Here is a 22,339-nt window from a genome sequence, read left to right as displayed (position 1 = left end):
TGGAACGTTTAAATGTAACAAAGGTAACTACAGTCAGAAACTGTCACACATTTAATCTTAGGCAAAAGATTTTGTCATGTTGCCATTTTAAATACTGCATTGTACCCAAGTTGTTATGAAACTTTTGATTTTGATCCTACAGCCAAATAGACAGTCATTACATAAGGGAATACAAAATTGTGAGTGGTATAGCTAGGGTAAATACAAGCAGACTTTTTCCACTTCAGTTAAGTGGGACTAGAACTGGAAGTCATAGGTTAAGGGTGAAAGATGAAATGTTTAAGGGGAACCTGAGAGCGATGAGAATACGGAATGAACTGGCAGTGGAAGATGTGGGCAGATGGGAATAGGCAGATTAATAGCTCTGTGGATTAGGTGGGCTTAAGGCAGTACTTGATAACTCTAAATATATATATATATATATATATATATATATATAATATTTTTTAAGGGCACGATAGTAAAGTCACTGTTTTACAGCAGATTTAGTTCAATCCCAATGCTTTCCAATGTGACTGCGTGCATGATGCTCTGGGAATTCCAGTTGCCCCCCCCACAACCCACTTGTCCCCAGTGTATAGATAGACAAGTGGTCCTATTTTAGGTGGGTAATTTGATGAGGTCAAAATAAATTAACAAGGGATTATTGGGCATGAGTGGTTAAAGGTTAGTGTAAATTTGTTGGGCCGAAGGGCCTGTATCTATTCTGTACATCAATGAAATGGGAAGTGATGGAAGGAGAGAATTAAAATTTAGTAAAATGTAGCAACTCTTAAGAGCAGCTATCACAACAAAAACATGCTTAATAAATTTCACAGCATGACTACTGTGGTAATACGAGTACATATGTCTAATGGTGCAGGCTATATAATATCTCCTATTACGAATTAAGATTCTTGAACAATAGACACCCTTTGTCAGTATTGCATTATTTTCAGCAAGTTCACAAAAGGTGTAAAGCCTTCAAATATTATTTAACAAGAGAAAGTTTAGAAGTAGGAGTTGGCCAAGCATGCAGAGCCATTTGATAGACCACAGCTGATCAACTCAGAATTTCTTTCTACCTGTGGTAAACCTTCATCTCCTTGCTTATCAAATATCTATCCACCTCTGGCTTAAAAATATTCAGATATTCTGCTTTCACTGCTCCAAAGTCTCACAAACATATATATTGCTTTCATCATTTAAACTTCAGTATCTTCTTTAAGAAATTAAGGAACTGAGAAAAGGTCTAAAACACTTTGAACCGTATTTCTTACTCTGAATTTAATCGTAAAACTTGGACTTACAGTTCAACTTGAGAAACGTTCCATCTTCTGCAATCGAGCTGAAATCTGAGGTACCAAAAGCATTCACCAAATTGAAAGTGAATAGTTTCTTTCTATAGTTGTGTGACTTTTCTTTGGTGGCGTGCTTGCTGGGCCCATTTTCCATCTTATTATGCTCATCAGCTGCAGAGCCATCAGAGTGGCTGTTTTCTGGTTTCGAACCAGGTTCTTCCTCATTATGTCCCATTACATTTTGAAGATCCATCTCCTCCTCATCTACAGGATGCAAAATAATTAGCTGAATTAATTAATAATGACCAAAAGGTTTGAAGTAAATTCATTATCAAAGCTCATAAATGTCAACATATACGACCTTGAGATTCATTTTCTGCAGGCATTTACAGGAATAAATACAGAATTTATGAAAAACCACACAAACTGACAACCTACATTGAAAATGAGATAATTTGTGAAAATAGTGCAAATAAATAATACTGAGAATATGAGTTGAAAGAGTCCTTGAAACTGAGTCTGTAGATTGTGAGGTCATAATTTATAACCTAAAAAGGCACCAGAAAATTATGTTGAAATGAGTCATTTCTATGCTCTCTTACTCAAAGATATTCCTTCTCTCAATTTTTCATGTGCATACAATCAAACAGAAATAAGAGAACCACAAAGTTTTCCACAATTAAAACATTTTATATAGTAAATTTAGTAAACCAGATAATTTAGATATGCATCAAAATTAAATTTGGTAACAATTTCAATAAAGCTGGAGATCAATAAAGATTAAAAAATTCAATTAGTTTGTTATACTAAATAGCTGCTATCAGCATGGAAAAGGTGTTCAGCAGTCATCATGTTCCATAAAAATCGATAGCATTGCAAACACCCATTTGACAAAGGGATCCCAAATTGTTTTACTGCCATGAGGTGTATATTTTGCAGTACCTATTCAAAGCTGATTCTACGGCCCACATTCTCATGGCCTTAAAATTTTGAACAATCATAGCAGTATAATATAGCTGTCAGTGCTTCTAAAAAAATGGCAGCTATTTGGAACCAGTAGGGTAAACTGTGTGTGTGTGTGGGGGGGGGGGGGGGGGGGAGAGAGGAGAAGAAAATGAATACTTTGTAATTGTCCACCACAAAGTGATGCAGATGCCAAAGTTTTATTTAAAGCAGATGGGAATAAGGTAGTAAAGCATTAAGGGATTTATCATTTTTGAAAGTTGGGAAATTGCTTTATCCTAAAATAATAAAATACTGTATCCTAGACTATTAATAGTATTAAAATGCATGTATTAAAAAGAGTACTTAATACTGTTTTAAGAGGTGGTCATGCAAACTGTAGCTATTGGTGGTTATCTTTCAAAATTCTATACGTCACTGAAGAGGTACTGCTGAGCAAATGTGTGTGCCTGGAAATCGATAAGACCCCTGGTCCTGATGGAATGTATCCCAGGGCACTGAAAAAAATGACTCAAGTTATAGTAGAGGCTTTGGTGATGATTTACCAAAATTCTCAGGACTGGGTAAGTCACACCACTGATAAAAAAAAGATGTAGGCAAAAGGCAGGTAACTACAGACCAAACACAAGGAAATCTGCAGATGCTGGAAATTCAAACAACACCACACATATTTTGTGAGTGTTGTTAACTACAGACCAGTTAGTTTAACATATGTAGTTGGGAAAATGCTTGAAACCATCGTTAAAAAAGAAATAGCAAGGCATCTGGAAAGAAGTGGATCCATCAGGCAGACACAGCAGGGATTCAGCAAAGGCAGGTCCTGTTTGATAAACTTATTGGAGTACTTTGAGGATATAAAAAGCACAGGGGACAGCTGGACGTTATTTACTTGGATTTCCAGAAGGCGTTCAATAAGGTGCCGCATAAAAGACTTACCCATAAGATAAGGACGTATAGAGTTGTGGGTGATGCATTAGCATGGATAAAAGATTGGTTAACTAATAGAAAGTAGAGAGTTGAGACAAATGGCTGTTACTCTAGTTGGCGATCAGTGGTAAGCGGTGTGCCACAGGAGTCGGTGCTGGGACTGTACAGGGTACAGGTAAGGCAGCACGTGGAGTACAGTGTACAATTCTGGTCTCCTTCGCTGAAGGAGGATACACTGGGTTTGGAGGCGATGGAGAGGAGGTTCACCTGGCTTATTCAAGTTGAGGGGATATGAGGAAAGATTGAGTCATCTGGGACTGTAGTAGCTGGAATTCAGAAGAATGAGGAATCTTATAGAAACATAAAATTATGAAAGGGATGGAAAAGAGGCAGGAAAGCCTCTGGTAGATGAGACTAGAACCAGGGAACATAGCCTCAAGATTTGGGGAAGTAGATTTAGGATGGAGATGATAATTTTCCCAGAGACTGATGAAGCTGTGGAACTCTCTGCCCAATGAAGCAGTGGAGGCTACCTCAGTAAATATAAGGTTGGATAGACTTTTGCATAGTACGGGAATTAAGAGTTATGGGCAAAAAGCAGGTAAGTGGAGGTGTCCATGGCCAGATCAGCCATGATCTTATTGAATGGCAGAGCAGGCTCGAAAGGCTAGATGGCCTACTCTTGTTCCTATTTCTTTTGTTCTTATTCACTGTGGAATGATTCTAGAAGAATGGAGAGGGGTAAATGAGATAAAGTTAGGATTCCATCAAGGTGAGGTAAATGCTAAAGTTCATTGTAAAACTTGTGGAAACAGGGTTCTTGGAAAATATCAATGAAATTAGAAAAAGTGAGCAGTTTTATGAAACAGATCTTGTTTGAGGATGCAAGCCCAAGTAGAGCAGTATATTTTGATTATCAGAAGACCTCTGATTAAAAGTATCACATAAGAAGTGATACTAACAAGTATAGTCTGTCTGTCATAACAAGGATTATGCCGAATGATGTAATAGTACCTTCATCACCAATACCATTTGGCTCATTAGACAAACCATTGTCTGTTCTCTGGCTTTCACTGTTATTGCTTTCAATTGCATCCTTGTGAGTTTGTTTCACATAACGACTGAAATAAGAAAAATAAAAGTGATGTATTTTAACTAAACCAATTATATGACATTACATACACTAATTTTACAACACGTTACCCTGACCAATATAAAAGACACCCAATAACATGCCCTCTAGTTAAAGAAAATCCTCTTCATCTCCACAATACATTGACATCCCTCTATACTGAGGATATCCTATCTGGTCCAAGACTTCCCTACTACAGGAGTCAACCTTCCCCTTTCCTACATCCACTCCATCTAGCCCTTTCAAAATTCAGTAGATTTCAATCAGATTCCATCACCCCCCCCCCCAATTTTCTAAATTCCAGCGAATACAGGCTCAGAGCCATCAAACAATCCTCATACAATAAACCTTTCACTCTCTGGTATCATTCTTGTGAACTTCCTCTGAACCCTCATCAATGCTTCCATAGATAAGGGGCCCAAAACTGATCATAATACTCCAAGTGAGACCTCACAGGTGCCTCATGAAGTCTCAGCAATACATTCCTGTATTTATCTTCTTGTCCTCTCAAAATGAATGCTCACTGTGCAAGTTAACTTTTAGGGAGTCATGCATGAGTACTCCCAAGTCCCTCTGCACCTCAGATTTTTGCCCGCTTAGAAAATATTCATCACTACAGGGCTATTTCAACAGCAAAGAAATGAGTGAGGTTGAAGGCAACATTGGATGTATGTCAAGTCTGCCAGGGTTTGCAGGAGCTTACTTCTGTTTTACTGAAGTGCACAACTATACACCTCCCTATACTATATTCCATCTGCCACTTTCATATCCAGCCTCCTATTCTGTCCAAGTCCTTCTGTAGCCTCTGGTTCCTCAACAGTACCTGCTTCTCCACTTACCTTTGTATTGTCTGCAAACTTGGCCACAAAGCCATCAATTGTCATCCAAATCGTTGTCATATAATGTAACGTAATAAGTATGGGTTCTTATTATTACTGAACTATGTCACGAAATTTGTTGTTTTATGGCAGCAATACAGTGAAATACATAATACATACATAATACATAACAAATACAAAAAAGTAGTGCAAAAATAATGAGGTAGCATTTATGGGTTGGCTCATTGGCCATTTAGAAATCTAATGGGGCAGAAGGGAAAAAGATGTTCCTAAAACATTGAGGGTCTTTAGGGTCTTGTACCTCCTTTTCGATGGCGGCACTTCCCCAATTCTGTACTTCAATCCTCTTTCAACAAAGGCCACCTCCTGAATTACTCGCCACATCTGACTCCACAATTTTTACAAAATAGCAGCTAGATTCCTCAGTGCCTCACTGTTCCCCGATTCTTCTCTATTTACATAGGTCTACCTGTCTTTAGAGTATTCTAACCAAGGTGCAAATTAAATTAGCTTAATTTTCCCTACATTGAACACTATTTGTCACCCAATTTATCTTCTCCAGTTTCATGTCATTCTATCCCGCACTGAGGTCATTAACATAAATAGCAAATGCTCTAGGGCCAAGAATCTGGGCATTCCACTACATCAGCTTGATGATTTAGATTAGCTTTAATTATCACATGTACATCAAAAGATACAGTGAAATACACTGTTTACATCAATGACTAACACAGACAGAGGATCGCAAGTGTCATGTTTCTGGTGCCATCATAGGATGCCCACAACTCAGTAACCTAACCCACACATCTTTGGAATGTTGGAGGAAACTGCAGCATTCAGAGGAAACCCATGTGGTCAAAGGGAGACTGGACAAGCTCCCTACAGACAGCAACAGGAATTGAACTGCAATCTTCCAGATGGTGCTATAAAGCATTAAACTACTGGTAGTCCAAATCCCAAATACCACTAGTTATATCCTTGAAAAATTTATTTACTTTAGATTTTCTGCAGCTTTTGTATGCTGCATCTCAGTTATTTTATTTTCTTTAAATTCTCTCCTATGTATTAATTCATCACTTTTTAGACACCTCTTCCAGGCAATTTGGTTGCAATTAAATCTTCAGATCCCTCTCTTACACCACACATCTGTCTCCTTCAGTTTTCCCTTGGTTGCTAGCCTTTGTAACAGACATATCCTTTGTTTTCTGCAATTAAAAATGTGCTCATTTTCTTGACCTTTTTCTTGTTCTGTAATGAAGAGGAAACAGTTATGACATGGTATTCATGCCACCATGACAAAACTTAACATCTGTCTGTACTTCTGCTCCCTAAGTATAGGCAGAGATCGAAGACTGCAGCATCAGTAGTGAAGACCAAGAAGGTATGGAAAAAGGAAGCACAGGAGCACTTATAGGACTGCTTTGAATCAGTATGCTGCAGTTGCTTGCGACTTCATTAAAACTTGTATGCATTAGTGCGTACGAAAACACTGTACATTCTCAAACTAAAGGCCGTGGATGAACCAGGTGGCTCATTGTCTGCTGAGGATTTGATCTGTGGGCGACCCAGGCCTGCACAAGAAAACCAAATATGACTTGCAGAGGGCCATTTCAATAGGAAAGAAATGAGTGAGGTTGAAGGCAACAATAGACGCATGTCAAATCTGCCAGGGTTTGCAGGACCTTACTTCCTACAAAGCGAAACCAAATAGCATGAATGGCAGCAATGTTTCACTACCAGACAAGCTCAATGTTTTTCATGCCCACTTTGAATGGGAAAATATAATTATAGCTGTGAAGAGCCCTGCTGCAACGGTGACCTCCACCTCAGAGGCCGATGTCAGGCTGTCTATCAGGAGCAAGGTGGCCAGCCCTAGTAGAGTACACCTCAGAGGCCGATGTCAGGCTGTCTATCAGGAGCAAGGTGGCCAGCCCTAGTAGAGTACACGTCAGAGGCCGACGTCAGGCTGTCTATCAGGAGCAAGGTGGCCAGCCCTAGTACAGTACACCTCAGAGGCCGATGTCAGGCTATCTATCAGGAGCAAGGTGGCCAGCCCTAGTAGGGTACACCTCAGAGGCCGATGTCAGGCTATCTATCAGGAGCAAGGTGGCCAGCCCTAGTAGAGTACACGTCAGAGGCCGATGTCAGGCTATCTATCAGGAGCAAGGTGGCCAGCCCTAGTAGAGTACACCTCAGAGGCCAATGTCAGGCTGTCTATCAGGAGCAAGGTGGCCAGCCCTAGTAGAGTACACGTCAGAGGCCGATGTCAGGCTGTCTATCAGGAGCAAGGTGGCCAGCCCTAGTAGAGTACACCTCAGAGGCCGATGTCAGGCTGTCTATCAGGAGCAAGGTGGCCAGCCCTAGTAGAGTACACGTCAGAGGCCGATGTCAGGCTGTCTATCAGGAGCAAGGTGGCCAGCCCTAGTAGAGTACACCTCAGAGGCCGATGTCAGGCTGTCTATCAGGAGCAAGGTGGCCAGCCCTAGTAGAGTACACCTCAGAGGCCGATGTCAGGCTGTCTATCAGGAGCAAGGTGGCCAGCCCTAGTAGAGTACACCTCAGAGGCCGATGTCAGGCTATCTATCAGGAGCAAGGTGGCCAGCCCTAGTACAGTACACCTCAGAGGCCGATGTCAGGCTGTCTATCAGGAGCAAGGTGGCCAGCCCTAGTACAGTACACCTCAGAGGCCGACGTCAGGCTATCTATCAGGAGCAAGATGAACCCTTGCAAGGCGGCCAGCCCTAGTAGGGTACACCTCAGAGGCCGATGTCAGGCTATCTATCAGGAGCAAGGTGGCCAGCCCTAGTACAGTACACCTCAGAGGCCAATGTCAGGCTATCTATCAGGAGCAAGATGAACCCTTGCAAGGCGGCCAGCCCTAGTAGGGTACACCTCAGAGGCCGATGTCAGGCTATCTATCAGGAGCAAGGTGGCCAGCCCTAGTAGAGTACACGTCAGAGGCCGATGTCAGGCTATCTATCAGGAGCAAGGTGGCCAGCCCTAGTAGAGTACACCTCAGAGGCCGATGTCAGGCTATCTATCAGGAGCAAGGTGGCCAGCCCTAGTAGAGTACACCTCAGAGGCCGATGTCAGGCTATCTATCAGGAGCAAGGTGGCCAGCCCTAGTAGAGTACACCTCAGAGGCCGATGTCAGGCTATCTATCAGGAGCAAGGTGGCCAGCCCTAGTAGAGTACACCTCAGAGGCCGATGTCAGGCTATCTATCAGGAGCAAGGTGGCCAGCCCTAGTAGAGTACACCTCAGAGGCCGATGTCAGGCTATCTATCAGGAGCAAGGTGGCCAGCCCTAGTAGAGTACACGTCAGAGGCCGATGTCAGGCTATCTATCAGGAGCAAGGTGGCCAGCCCTAGTAGAGTACACCTCAGAGGCCGACGTCAGGCTATCTATCAGGAGCAAGGTGGCCAGCCCTAGTAGAGTACACCTCAGACGCCGATGTCAGGCTATCTATCAGGAGCAAGGTGGCCAGCCCTAGTAGAGTACACCTCAGAGGCCGATGTCAGGCTAACTATCAGGAACAAGGTGAACCCTTGCAAGGTGGCCAGCCCTAGTAGAGTACCTAACACCTCAGGGGTGATTGATAAGTTTGTGGCCTAGGGTAGAAGGCGATGAGTTATTAACTTCAAACTTTCTGCATAATCACTAAAAGAGTTGACCTGCATGTGCATGTAACGAGAGCTGTATAACTCATCTCCTACCTTAGGCCACAAACTTATCAATCACCCACCTGTAGACTCTTTCTGGAAGTCCAAGATCTGTATGCTCCACAACCGCTGGACTAAATGTGCAAATATAGGAGGGGACTATGTTGAAAAATAAATGAGCTAGGTTTTCTAAAATTGACTCTGCCTCAGACCACAAACATATCAATCACCCCTCGTATACTTACCACAATTTATTTATTTTCTCCTATATTATCATGTATTGCATTATATTGCTGCCACAAAGTTAACAAATTTCACTGCATATGCCAGTAATATTAAACCTGATTCCGAAAAAAATTTCTATCACACCAAAGTAGCCACAAAGTAGTGGAACTAAAACACTAAGTCATAAAATGCTCTAAGGATCATTTTCCTATTTAAAACAACAGTAAACTTACGAAATCCGTGCAAGGATCAGGTCATACAAGTTATCCAGAGTAAGATTATCCTTGGGAACTGAGATCAGCAAAGGCTGACCAAACAAAACAGTGCCCGCAGGTACATTTGACGATCGTAACTTTTTCTCACGGAAATAAATTGGAAGATTGATCCACTTTGAAGTTTCATCATCTCCAACACCAGAAACTTCATAACTGCAAAAACATTAAGAACAGATCCATTCAAAAATTTGGCGACTGCAATTCATTAGACACTACAAATATGTGTTTGATCCGAATATAGTAGTGATGTTAAAAAGAGATTATTTAAAACAATTCAAAACAAAACTAAAATACAGCAGAATAAACTTTTTACTCATGAATTGTAGAAGTGCTTTCCATATAATAAATATAAACTAGACAAACACTTCCTAAGTACGAAGAGAATGATACTGGGAATGAAAGGGTTAACATGAGGCACATTTGATAGCCCTGGACCTGTACTAGCTGAAGTTTAGGAGAAGGGGGCGGGGGGGGGGGAAGAACTGGTGCTCATTGAAATCTATAGTATATTGAAAAGCATAGTGGACTTGCAGTGGATGTTTCCTATAGTGAAGGAGGCTAAGATCAGAGGTCACAGGCTCAGAATACAAGAACACAGATAGGTGCATGGAGCTTAGTAAAATAGAGCGCTATAGGTAAGCCTACTAATTTCTAAAGTAGGGACATGTTCGGCACAACTTTGTGGGCCAAAGGGCCTGTATTGTGCTGTAGGTTTTCTATGTAACATCCCTTTAGGACAGATGGAGGAATTTCTTTAGCTAGAGGGTGGTGAACCATTGCCACAGACAACCACTGAGGCCAGTATCATTGAGTTTATTTAAAGCGGATGTTGACAGGTTCTTGATTAGGAAAGGCATCAAAGGTTATGGAGAAAATGATGGAATAGTACAGCAGATCTGATGGGACGAATGGCCTAATTCTGCTCCTATGTTTTACGGTCTTCCCATTAAATTGACTTTATGTCTTACATCCTTCACATACATGAGGAGTAAAAAATCTTTATGTTAACATCTCCATCTAAATGTGCAATCATAGTAATTTATAATAAATAGAACATCCAACGTGATACAGAGTACACTCAAATCAGTGTGAGTTCATCAGTCTGATGGTGGAAGAAGCTGTCCTGCGGCCTGTTGGTCCGGGCTTTTATGCTGCAGTACCACTTCCCGGATGGTAGCAGCTGGAATAGATTGTGGTTGGGATGGCTTGGGTCCCCAATGATCCTATGGGCCCTTTTTACACACCTGTCCTTGTAAATGTCCTGAATCATGGGAAGTTCACAATTGCAGATGCGCTGGGCTGTCCGCACCACTCTCTTTAGAGTCCTGCAATTAAGGGAAGTACCGTTTCCATACCAGGTAGTGATGCAGCCAGTCAGGATGCTCTCAATTGTGCCGCTATGGTAAGTTCTTAGGATTTGGGGGCCCATACCAAACTTTCTTAACCATCTGGGGTGAAAGAGGCATCGTTGTGCCTTTTTCACCATGCAACTGGTGTGCACAGACCATGTGAGGTGATGTGGATGCCGAGGAACTTGAAGTTGTTTATCTTCTCAACACCATATCCATTTATGTCAATAAGGGTTAACCCATCTCCATTCCTCCTGTAATCCACAACCAGCTCCTCTGTTCTTGCAACATTGAGGGAGAGGTTGTTTTCAAGACACCACTGTGTCAAGAGAGATGACTTCTTTCTTGTAGGCCACCTCTTTATTGTTTGCAATAAGGCCAATCAATGTAGTGTCGTCGGCAAATTTAATTAGTAGACTGGAGCTGTGGGTGGTGATAGTCATGGGTATGAGTAAAGTCATGAGTAAAGGAGGGAACTCAGTACGCAGTCCTGAGGGGCTCCTGTATTGAGAGTCAGAGGGTTGGAGATGAGGGAGCCCACTCTCACAACCGGCTGGTGATCTGACAGGAAGTCCAGGATCCAGCTGCACAAGGCAGGGTTAAGGCCGAGGTCTCTTAGCTTCTTGTCAAGCCTGGATGGAACTATGGTGTTGACTGCTGAACTGTATTCTCACATAAGCACCTTTCTCCAGATGCGTAAGGATGGTATTTAGAGCAGTGGCTACTGCGTCATCTGTCAATTGGTTGTGTCAGTAGGCGAACTGTAGGGGGTCCAATTTGGGTGCAAGCTGCAGCTGTAATCCTCAACTAATGTGAATCACTTTTAAAATAAGAATGGAAAAAAATATGGTTTTTATACTTACACAAAAATATCATCCCTAATATGTTTCAAGGCTTCATCTTGTCGGTAGATTTCATGGAACCGATGATTGTAAACATCAGTGACTACCATCTGAAAGCAATGTATATGAATTTTAATCATATGGTATTGATCCTGACACTCGTTCCTCAATCATAATGTATTTACTGGTGCACTTGGAAAACAGTGTGGCCCCGGTCACCAAATTGTTTTAAAATTTGAATAAAGAAATGCCATTTTTAAAACAGAAATGTACCAACTGGATACATATTAACTGATCAGTAACCTTGTGGATGTTCAATATTTTTATTTGAATAATTAATCACCAATTACACTATGATAATACAGGTATTAATAGCCAATAGAAGCTTTACTCTAAAGGCCAATAATATGTCAGAAATAGTGAAGTAAATGTCATCCTAGAATCCTTCGTTAGCATCTGCCTTTTCTTGGTATGCCAAATGGTTCTACCTCCATGCTGGTCTTCAATTATTTTTCTTGTCTAGGACAAATACATACTATCTTTGCCTGGACATTACCTTATTCCTTGCCACAACTTCCCCAAGTGCTATCAGTGAAACACCTTTCCTCAGCATTCTTTCACTACAATCTACTTCTCACTGTTCCAGAAGGCAGCAAGGTAGCCTTTTCCCTTCCAACTAACCCAAAGAGTCAAGTAGAGATTTATTTGCACTTCTGCACTGATATCCACAATATGGCCTTTGCTAAAGTGGGGAAACCACTGACCAGGTGAGCAAGTGTGACTGAATTTCCTCTTTCGTGGCACTTAAATTTTCCATCCAAAATAGACTGACCAATTTGTCAGAATACTACACTGTTACAACTGCAGCGAGTGTAAGCTTGATGAACAGAACTCATTTTCCATCTGAGCATATGGTAGCTTTCTGTACTTAATAACAAATTATTTTGTTAATAAACTGTGTATATCAGAAATGGCCATTTTCATGGCAATCCATCCAGCTGTGATATTGTCTGTTTTTAAATGTTTCCACTCCATTGGCACATCCTGACCTTCTCTTTGTATTACATTCTTCAATATCAGCTTCCAACAGCCCCAATAACTCAGCCCCTCAGCAACCATGGCAATACCCTTTCTGAAATTCCTTTGTCTTCTCTACCCCTTCCCACTTCTCTGTAACTTATACTTTACTTTCTATATATTATTCTTTGCGTATATTGTCAATTGCTCATTACATGTAAATTATTCATTACACTTACATACTAAATCGTGGACTCTTTGGTTTTATGCATTAATTACTCAAAATGTGGTCTGACTTAATCTAAGTCTCCATAATGAACAAACACAATTGCCTAAATAATACACAAACAACTGCACTTTTCATGTCCTTATGAAACACATCGTTTAATCATTCACAGTCCAGGCAAGAAAGAGTTTGTGAACCCTTCTATTCAGTAATTGGTAGAACCTCATTAAAAGCAATAACCTTCATCAAATGTTACCTGCAGTTGCAGATCAGACTTGCACATTGGCAGGGAGGAATTCTAGACCATTCCTTCATACGAAACCGTTTTAGTTAATCACTAATTGGTCCCTTAGAGAATCAGAGTGGACAGCTATGTGTGGAGCCAAAAGAGATGGGGGAGATTTTGAACAATTTCTTTTCTTCGGTATTCACTAACGAGAAGGATATTGAATTGTGTAAGGTAAGGAAAACAAGTAGGGTAGTTATGAAAACTATGATGATTAAAGAGGAGGAAGTACTGGTGCTCTTAAAGAATATAAAAGTAGATAAGTCTCCGGATCCTGACAGGATATTCCCTAGGACCTTGAGGGAAGTTAGGGGGATGGTGCCGGAGGATTGGTGTATTGCTCATGTGGTTCCATTGTATAAAAAGGGTTCTAGGAGTAAACCTAGCAATTATAGGCCTGTCAGTTTGATGTCAGTGGTAGGTAAATTAATGGAAAGTATTCCTAGAGATGGTATATATAATTATCTGGATAGACAGGGTCTGATTACCATATAACAATTACAGCTTGGAAACAGGCCATCTCGGCCCTTCTAGTCCATGCCGAATGTCTACTTTTACCTAGTCCTACTGACTCGCACTCAGCCCATAACCCTCCATTCTTTTCCTGTTCAGATACCTATCCAACTTTACTTTAAATGACAATACCGACCCTGCCTCTACCACTTCTACTGAAAGCTCATTCTACACAGCTACCATTCTCTAAGAGTAAACAAATTCCCTCTCGTGTTACCTCGTGATTAGGAACAGTCAAGATGGATTTGTGCGTGGAAGGTCATGTTTGACAAATCTTATTGAATTTTTTGAAGAGGTTACTAGGAAAGTTGATGAGGGTAAAGTACTGGATGTTGTCTATATGGACTTCAGTAAGGCCTTTGACAAGGTTCTACACGGAAGGTTCAATCGTTAGGTATTAATATTGAAGTAGCAAAATAGATTCAACAGTGGCTGGATGGAAGATGACAGAGAGTAATGGTGGAAACTGTTTGTCAGGTTGGAGGCCGGTGACTAGTGGTGTGCCTCAGGGATCTGCACTGGGTCCAATGTTGTTTGTCATATACATTAATGATCTGGATGATGGGTTAGTAAACTGGATTAGTAAGTATGCAGATGATACTAAGATAGGTGGCGTTATGGATAATGAACTGGGTTTTCAAAGCTTGCAGAGAGATTTAGGCCAGTTAGAAGAGTGGGCTGAAAGATGGCAGATGGAGTTTAATGCTGATAAGTGTGAGGTGCTACATTTTGGTAGTACTAATCAAAATAGGGCATACATGGTAAATGGTAGGGCATTGAGGAATGCAGAACAGAGTGATCTAGGAATAATGGTGCATAGTTCCCTGAAGATGGAATCTCATGTGGATAGGGTGGTGAAGAAAGCTTTTGGTATGCTGGCCTTTATAAAACAGAGCACTGAGTATAGGAGTTGGGATGTAATGTTAAAATTATACAAGGCATTGGTGAGGCCAAATTTGGAGTATTGTGTACAGTTCTGGTCACCGTATTATAGGAAAGATGTCAACAAAATAGAGATTTACCAGAATGTTACCTGGGTTTCAGCACCTAAGTTACAGAGAAAGGTTGAACAAGGTAGGTCTTTATTCTTTGGAGCGTTGAAGGTTGAGGGGGGACTTGAGAGGTATTTAAAATTATGTGGGGGATAGATAGAGTTGGCTTTTTCCATTGAGAGTAGGGGAGATTCAAACAAGAGGACATGAGTTGAGAGTTAGGGGGCAAAAGTTTAGGGGTAACACGAGGGGGAACTTCTTTACTCAGAGAGTGGTAGCTGTTTGGAACGAGCTTCCAGTAGAAGTGGTAGAGGCAGGTTTGATTTTGTCATTTAAGAAAAAAATTGCATAGGTATATGGACAGGAAAGGAATGGAGGGTTATGGGCTGAGTGCAGGTAGGTGGGACTAGAAGGGCTGAGATGGCCTGTTCCCATGCTGTAATTGTTATATGGTTATTTCTGAGATTCCTTGCAGGTACCTTTCAGATCATGGCAGAGCATCCCAATTGGGTTTAAGGTCTGGGCTCTGACTTGGCCATTCTAAGGATTTACCTCTTTTTAAAGTATTCTGTTGTTGATTTACTCTTATGTTTTGGATCATTATCTTAGTGCATCTATTAGGCTTCAGCTGATAGACTGCTACCCTGACATTCTCCTGTAAAATATCTTGATACAATTTTGAATTCATTGTTCACTAATGATTGCAAGCTGTCTAGGCACTGAGGCTGCATAGCAACCCCAAACCATGATGCTCCTTCCACTACACTACACAATTGGGTTGAGGCTTTGGGTTGGTGGTGTCCTTTTTCTTCTAAATATAGTGCTGTGCATTTCTGCCAAAAAGTTCAGCTTCTGATAATCTGTCCACAGAACTATGTCCCAGTAGCATTGTGGAACATCCACGTGGTCTTTTGTAAACTTGAAACGTGCAGCAGTTTTTTTTTGGAGAGCAGTGGGTTTCTTCACGGTGTCCTTCCATGAACACCATTTTTGTTCAATGTTTTTTATATAGTGGACACCTGATCAGAGACTTTAGAAAGTTCTAGAGATTTCTTCAGGTCATTTGTGGTCAACCTTGGGTTCTTTTCCACCTCCTTCAGCATTGCATATGGTGCTCTCGGTGTGATCTTTGCAGGATGCCCACTTCTAGGCAGAGTAGCAACAGAATGAATTTCCTCCATTTGTAGGTAATTACTCTTACTGTGGACTGATGAACACTCGGGTCTTTCGAAATGCTTTTATAGCCTTTTCCAGCTCCATGCTTATCTACAATTCTTCTTGTGTGCACGGTGCACAGAAACAGATCTTTCTTGACAAGAGTAGGTTCTATCAGTAACATATTGTGTGTGTTTTTTTAATAGGGCAAGGCAGCTCTGCAACCCACACCTCCAATCTCATCTCATTGATTAGAACTCCTGGCTCCAAATAGCTTTTGTAGAAGGCCTTACCTCAGAGGTTCACATACTTTTTTTGAACCTAGACTGACAATGTATAAATGACGTATTAATGAGAAGTACAATTGTTTGTATGTTATTAGTTTAGGAAGATTGTGTTTGTCTATTATTATGACTTAGATGAAGATCGAACCACATTTTATGAGTAATTAATGCAGAAAAACAGGTAATTGCAAAGGATTCAGGAACTTATTCTTGGAATTGTATATTACTCAATCTTTTTTATGTATAGCTTTTCAGAAATTCTACTGTATTTCTTTATTTTCCTGTAAATGCCTGCAAATAAATGAAACTCAAGGTAGTATATAGATACTTTGACAATAAAGTCTTATTTTTTTTTACTTTAAGTGAGCATCTTTGAAAGCCCAAAGTTCATACAATAATGAGAACCCCACAAGAATAGTGACACTAGATTACAATGATAGTTGATATAATAAAAAGCTGAACTATTACTTCATTGCTGATAGTAACTTTCTCATATTCTTCACAAAGTCATTAGCCTGAAACAGTAACATTCTCCTCTTTCTGTCATCAAAGATGCTGTCTAACACTGAGCATTTCACACATTCTTGTTATTTTATTTCAGGTCAGATAGAATGATATAGTTTATTAACAGAATACATGAGCATGTACTAACAGAAAAAAAAGCTTGAATTCATGTGGTACTTTTGAGTTACTTTCAGAATATTCAAAATCATTTCAACAGATTTTTTCAAGTGTGGTCAACATTAGAATGGAGAATGCACATTTAAGTGCTTATGGTTAAAAAAAAGTAAAACTTACAATAATCACTTTTGGTAAAATTGATGAGGCATAATTGCACACTAGAAAGAACTACTCACTCTCCTTGGTTTTGATGCTATGGGATCTTTAATGCCCAGATAGCAGACACTACTTAATTAAAAGTCTCATTTGAAAGATGGCACACCTGACAACATAGCACTCCCTTAGTGTTGCACTGTTCTACCTTTCTGCATTTGTGTCTCTGGAGCAGATAATAGAATGCCGTGCCTTAGAAATGTTATTGCAACCAACTAAGCTTCTGCTCCCATATTTATCTAGGATAATGCTTAAAAGGTAATTCTAAAGTAGACCAATTCTAATGAGAATTGCAATATTAGAGTCAGAATTGAGAGTTTACTTGCCTTCTCTGCAGCGACTCCTGAGATTTGAGAGAGGGCTGTACATATATCTGTAACTGAACCCATCTTTGGGACAATTACCCTATACTGTAAAATAAGCAGTCCATTTAACAGAGAATAAAATAATTCACCAAAGACAAACATATATTTAGTGATAGCACGAATGGCCATTATTTTGTTGGCATCATATCTCAGCATGGATGTCAAAACAAAATGACAATTTTTTTAAAATCACCCATGCATAATTTCAATCTTATAATTCAGTTCCTTTATCAGTAATTGCTTCAGTTTAAATATCCCTCATCGCAAAAATGAGTAAAATTACATTATATTATGAACACTAAAATGTATGAAGGGAATGTGGGCTAACCTGGGTTGGCTTTGACTCTGGGTCTGCCCGCACAAGGAAAACTTCCATGGTGCGGTCCTTCTTCATGGGTAATGGGAGGGTTAAGTAACAGAATGGATCAAAGGTCACAGAAACTTTTAAACACTGCGGACAAACTAAAGTTGATTTAAATAGCCCATGGAAGATATCCACGATGATCGAGTTGTTCCGTAACCTGTGGTTTTCCCATGCTTCTTTGGCGACTACCTATAATTGAAATAGGAGCCAAAAACATCTATAATGCACATTATAAATACATTATCATGGACTTCACTGTATGCTCGTGATGTACCAAAACACTTCACAACTAACCAAATGGGCTGAAAGGTACTTACTTTTTGCCAGAGGTTTGCATGGGTTCATCCTGACGTTCATGCTTGTGTATTGTGGCGTGATAATCAGGATCATGCCAAAGATCAGACACCAGTACACCTGACCTCCTGCTAATTGATGGTTATTACCCTACAATCATACAACCATCAAGTTTCTGAACTGGCATGAATAACTTCAACCACCATAATTCTAAATTGATTCTACCACCTACAAATTCACTTTCAAGGCCTCTTTACAACTCATGTTCTCAGTACTATTTTTTATTTACGGTTTGCCTTCTTTTACGCATTGGTTAGTTGTCACTGTCTGTTCATGTATAGAGTTTTGTAAATGCTTTCGTTTTGCTTTCCTGTAAGAAAATTAATCTCAGGGAAGTATATGGTAATATACACGCAGTTTGATAATATATTCATTTTGAACTTTAGACCCAAGAATCTGTCCAGGGGTAGAGTTCTATTTTACTAAGTTGAGAGGGTAAATAAATTTTTTATCTGCACTCTCAGCATTATATCAGCTGCAATTTCATTCACTTAGAATGAGTTCAGCAATCTGGATGGAAGGAGGATTATCATTTATTAATCTTGTATGTTAATTATTTTTTCAGAATTAATTTTTTTTTAAACAGAAGTCTGACTATCAAAGACCACTTGGGCAGCTTCAAAGACCATCTGACAATAAAAACTCTCCAAAGGCCGTCAGGACAGTTCAAAAGCTGATGTAATTGTGAACTATTCTGCTTGTATGATGGCTATGGCATTGAGGTCTCCAGTTCATTCGAGTCCATTAGTTGAGAAAAAATTTGTGCAGTCATGGTATTTTTGGAGTAGTGGAGTGAGGTCGGACACAGGCCTTGAACATGTATTACTTTGAACAGGAGGTTGTTCACAGTACACTAATGGAACCAAGCAGTAATTATAATCAATGCTGCAATCTTTCTGTGGATTTTAATCAACAGAACTGAAAGCACATCTGCTCCCAACAACTTTTGAATCAATAGGGAAGTACTTTTGAACTTAATGTATTATACTGTTATCCCTATCCTCACTACTGTCATTGATTAATAACAAGACCACAAGATCGTAAGACACAGGTGCAGAATTGGGCCATTTAGCCCATCAAGAAGGTCTGCCATTCCATGTCTATTAGACCTCTCAACCCCATTCTCCCTGTAACCTTTAATGATTGTCCAAATCAAGAACCTATTAATCTCCACTTTAAATTCTGCCAGAATGAATTGGCCTCCAGAGCTAACCGTGGTAATGATTTCCACAGATTCAAGAACCCTCTGGCTAAAGAAATTCCTCCTCATCTTTGTTCTAAAAGGATATCTTTCTATTCTGAGGCTGTGCCCTCTGATACTCGACTCTCCCAACTATAAGAAATACCCTATTATTAATGGGTTTACAATAATCAAAAACTCTAAAATCATTCAGAGGAAATACAAACCCCATTTCCAGAAAAGTTGGGATATTTTCCAAAATGCAATAAAAACAAAAATCTGTGATATGTTAATTCACGTGAACCTTTATTTAACTGCCAAAAGTACAAAGAAAAGATTTTCAATAGTTTTACTGACCAACTTAATTGCATTTTGTAAATATACACAAATTTAGAATTTGATGGCAGCAACACACTCAACAAAAGTTGGGACAGAGTTAAAATAAGATTGAAAAGTGCACAGAATATACAAGTAACACCAGGTTGGAAGACTCCACATTAAGCAGGCTAATTGGTAGCAGGTGTGGTATCATGACTGGGTATAAAAGTAGCGTCCATCAAAGGCTCAGTCTTTGCAAGCAAGGATGGGTCGTGGCTCACCCCTTTGTGCCAAAATTCGTGAGAGAATTGTTAGTCAGTTCAAAAGGAACATTTCCCAACGCAAGATTGCAGAGAATTTAGGTCTTTCAACATCTACAGTACATAATATTCTGAAAAGATTCAGAGAATTCAGAGACATCTCAGTGCGTAAAGGGCAAGGTCAGAAACCACTGTTGAATGTGCGTGATCTTCAAGCCCTCAGGCAGCACTGCCTAAGAAACCGTCATGCTACGGTGACAATTATAGCCACCTGGGCTCAAGAGTACTTTGGAAAACCATTGTCACTTAACACAGTCCATCGCTGCATCCAGAAATGCAACTTGAAACTGTATTACGCAAGGAGGAAGCCATACATCAACTCTATGCAGAAACGCCGGCGAGTTCTCTGGGCCCGAGCTCATCTCAGATGGACCGAAGGACTGTGGAACCGTGTGCTGTGGTCAGATGAGTCCACATTTCAGCTAGTTTTCGGAAAAAACGGGTGTCGAGTTCTCAGTGCCAAAGATGAAAACTGATTGTCATCAGCGAAATGTGCAAAAGCCAGCCAGCATCTGTGATGGTATTGGGGTGCATCAGTGCCCACGGCATGGGTGAGTTGCATGTATGTGAAGGTACCATTGACTCTGAGGCGTATATTAGGATTTTAAAGAGACATATGTTGCCATCAAGGCAACGTCTCTTCCCGGGACGTCCATGCTTATTTCAGCAGGACAATGCCAGACCACATTCTGCACAGACTACAACAGCGTGGCTTTGTAGACACAGAGTGCGTGTGCTTGACTGGCCTGCTGCCAGTCCAGATCTATCTCCTATTGAAAATGTATGGCGCATCATGAAGAGAAGAATTAGACAACGGAGACCACGGACTGTTGAGCAGCTGAAGTCTTATATCAAGCAAGAATGGACAAGAATTCCAATTGCAAATCTACTACAATTAGTATCCTCAGTTCCAAAACGATTAAAAAGTGTTATTAAAAGGAAAGGTGATGTAACACAATGGTAAACATGCCTCTGTCCCAACTTTTGTTGAGTGTGTTGCAGCCATCAAATTCTAAATTTGTGTATATTTACAAAATACAAAATTAAGTTGGTCAGCAAAACTATTGAAAATCTTTTCTTTGTACTTTTGTCAGTTAAATAAAGGTTCATGTGAATTAACATACCACAGATTTTTGTTTTTATTGCATTTTGGAAAATATCTCAACTTTTCTGGAAATGGGGTTTATAAATACTCAGAGGAGCAGTTTGAGAGAGATGTGAGTGAAGTGATGAAAAATTAGCTTTGCGTAGAGCATTAAAATTGCAACCTTTAAAGAACATTGAATCAAAGGTAGACTTACATCATCTTCCCTGCCATCACCATCTTTAAGTTCTAAATAGGGTTTTTTCTTTACACGATTTAAATCTTCATGTAAACCATCTAAAAGAAATGCAAGCAACTCCTGAGAATCCTGTTGCTGATATCCTGAAAACTGGGGAGCAAAACATCCAACCTGTGTCTGAATAGAGAGAAAAAAAAGCTTCACACCATTGTTTCCATTCATGTTAAAAATGCTTATAATCCAGAATTTTGAGATGTTAATTAGTGGAATTAAAGTACAAGCACTGAGATTCCAATGAAGACATACAGAAGCTTTTGAAAGAACTCAACACCTTAATTTCTGGGAGTGAATAAATGCAAAATTATTCAGCTGAATGGAAAATGAGCAAGGAGACTTTGAGAGGGCAACATTTGGAAGTTATTTTAACTTGCTTAAACCAAGCAATACCACAATTCCATTTTATAACCTAAATCCATTAAATTACTTGCCTTCTGTTCTTTTGAAAACTATTTTTCTAACATTGATACTTAACTTGCTTCTCATAGCAGAAGAAAATCAGATGGAGTAGCAGAATATTGATTAGGATGTGAATTTATTTCAAAAAGGTCAAAAATCACAAATAATTACTTTAACATTAGTTGGTGCATTACATACATCCCCCAGGGTTGCCAGTGGGCCAGCCCTACTTCCCTAAAGCTACCTCCTCTGCACAAGCCAAGGCCTTGTGTCTCTGCTATCCCTCAGCTGATAAGATTAGCACAATGAAGGAGGAGATTGCTGAGGCTCTGGCAGAGATCTTTGCATCTCCTAAACTTGAGGGGCTAAACTTGTCCCTCACTGAAAAAGTGCAGCAGGGAGACGCTCAGTCAGCCTTAACATCAGTGACAGGACAACTGCTGGAAAAGTTTGAGGGACAGGTTAAATGTTCACTTGGGAAGACTGATTAGGAGTCAGCATGATTTTGTGCAGAAAATAAAACAAACACAAAAAGATGAAGATTAGTTTATTGTCACATGTGCATTGAAACAAAGTGAAATGTGTTGTTTTGTGACAATGATCAACACAGTCAGAAGATTGTGCTGGCCATGCTCATGGCATCAACCCAGCATGCTAACTCACTTATACACCTTTGGAATGTAGGAGAAAAAACAGGGAGAATGTGCAAACACCTTACAGATAGTTAGCTGACAAAAAATGAGCATTCAAGAGGATCATCTAGTTCTTCTGGTGGCATGCTGTTACTGGAAAATGTAGCAACAATAGGACAATCACAAAATGGATTCAGCACAAATGAGAATGAGAAAGCAGGGACCTCTTTCCCACAGATTTTAGCTGATTGGTCTTTCCTTCAGAAA

The 22,339-nt window shown here is 40.1% G+C and overlaps 1 protein-coding gene across 3 annotated transcripts in view; it reads right to left on the bottom strand.

Annotated features, from left to right (window-relative positions):
• usp4 (ubiquitin specific peptidase 4 (proto-oncogene)) overlaps positions 1-22,339 on the bottom strand; it is a 112,369-nt gene that overhangs the window by 22,804 nt on the left and 67,226 nt on the right. For all 3 annotated transcript variants that reach the window (XM_059944558.1, XM_059944560.1, XM_059944561.1), the window contains 7 exons: positions 21,003-21,161; positions 17,494-17,718; positions 17,127-17,210; positions 11,515-11,603; positions 9,261-9,455; positions 4,185-4,291; positions 1,290-1,544 (listed from right to left, as the gene is read on the bottom strand). In XM_059944558.1, the coding sequence (XP_059800541.1) occupies positions 1,290-1,544; positions 4,185-4,291; positions 9,261-9,455; positions 11,515-11,603; positions 17,127-17,210; positions 17,494-17,718; positions 21,003-21,161 (1,114 nt within the window). The remainder of the gene's footprint in view (positions 1-1,289; positions 1,545-4,184; positions 4,292-9,260; positions 9,456-11,514; positions 11,604-17,126; positions 17,211-17,493; positions 17,719-21,002; positions 21,162-22,339) is intronic.

This window comes from Hypanus sabinus, chromosome 19, assembly GCF_030144855.1.
Source record: "Hypanus sabinus isolate sHypSab1 chromosome 19, sHypSab1.hap1, whole genome shotgun sequence".
NCBI lineage: Eukaryota > Metazoa > Chordata > Chondrichthyes > Myliobatiformes > Dasyatidae > Hypanus > Hypanus sabinus.
The sequence above is the reverse complement of the archived record's forward strand: the minus strand, read 5'-3'. Positions and strand labels throughout refer to the sequence as shown.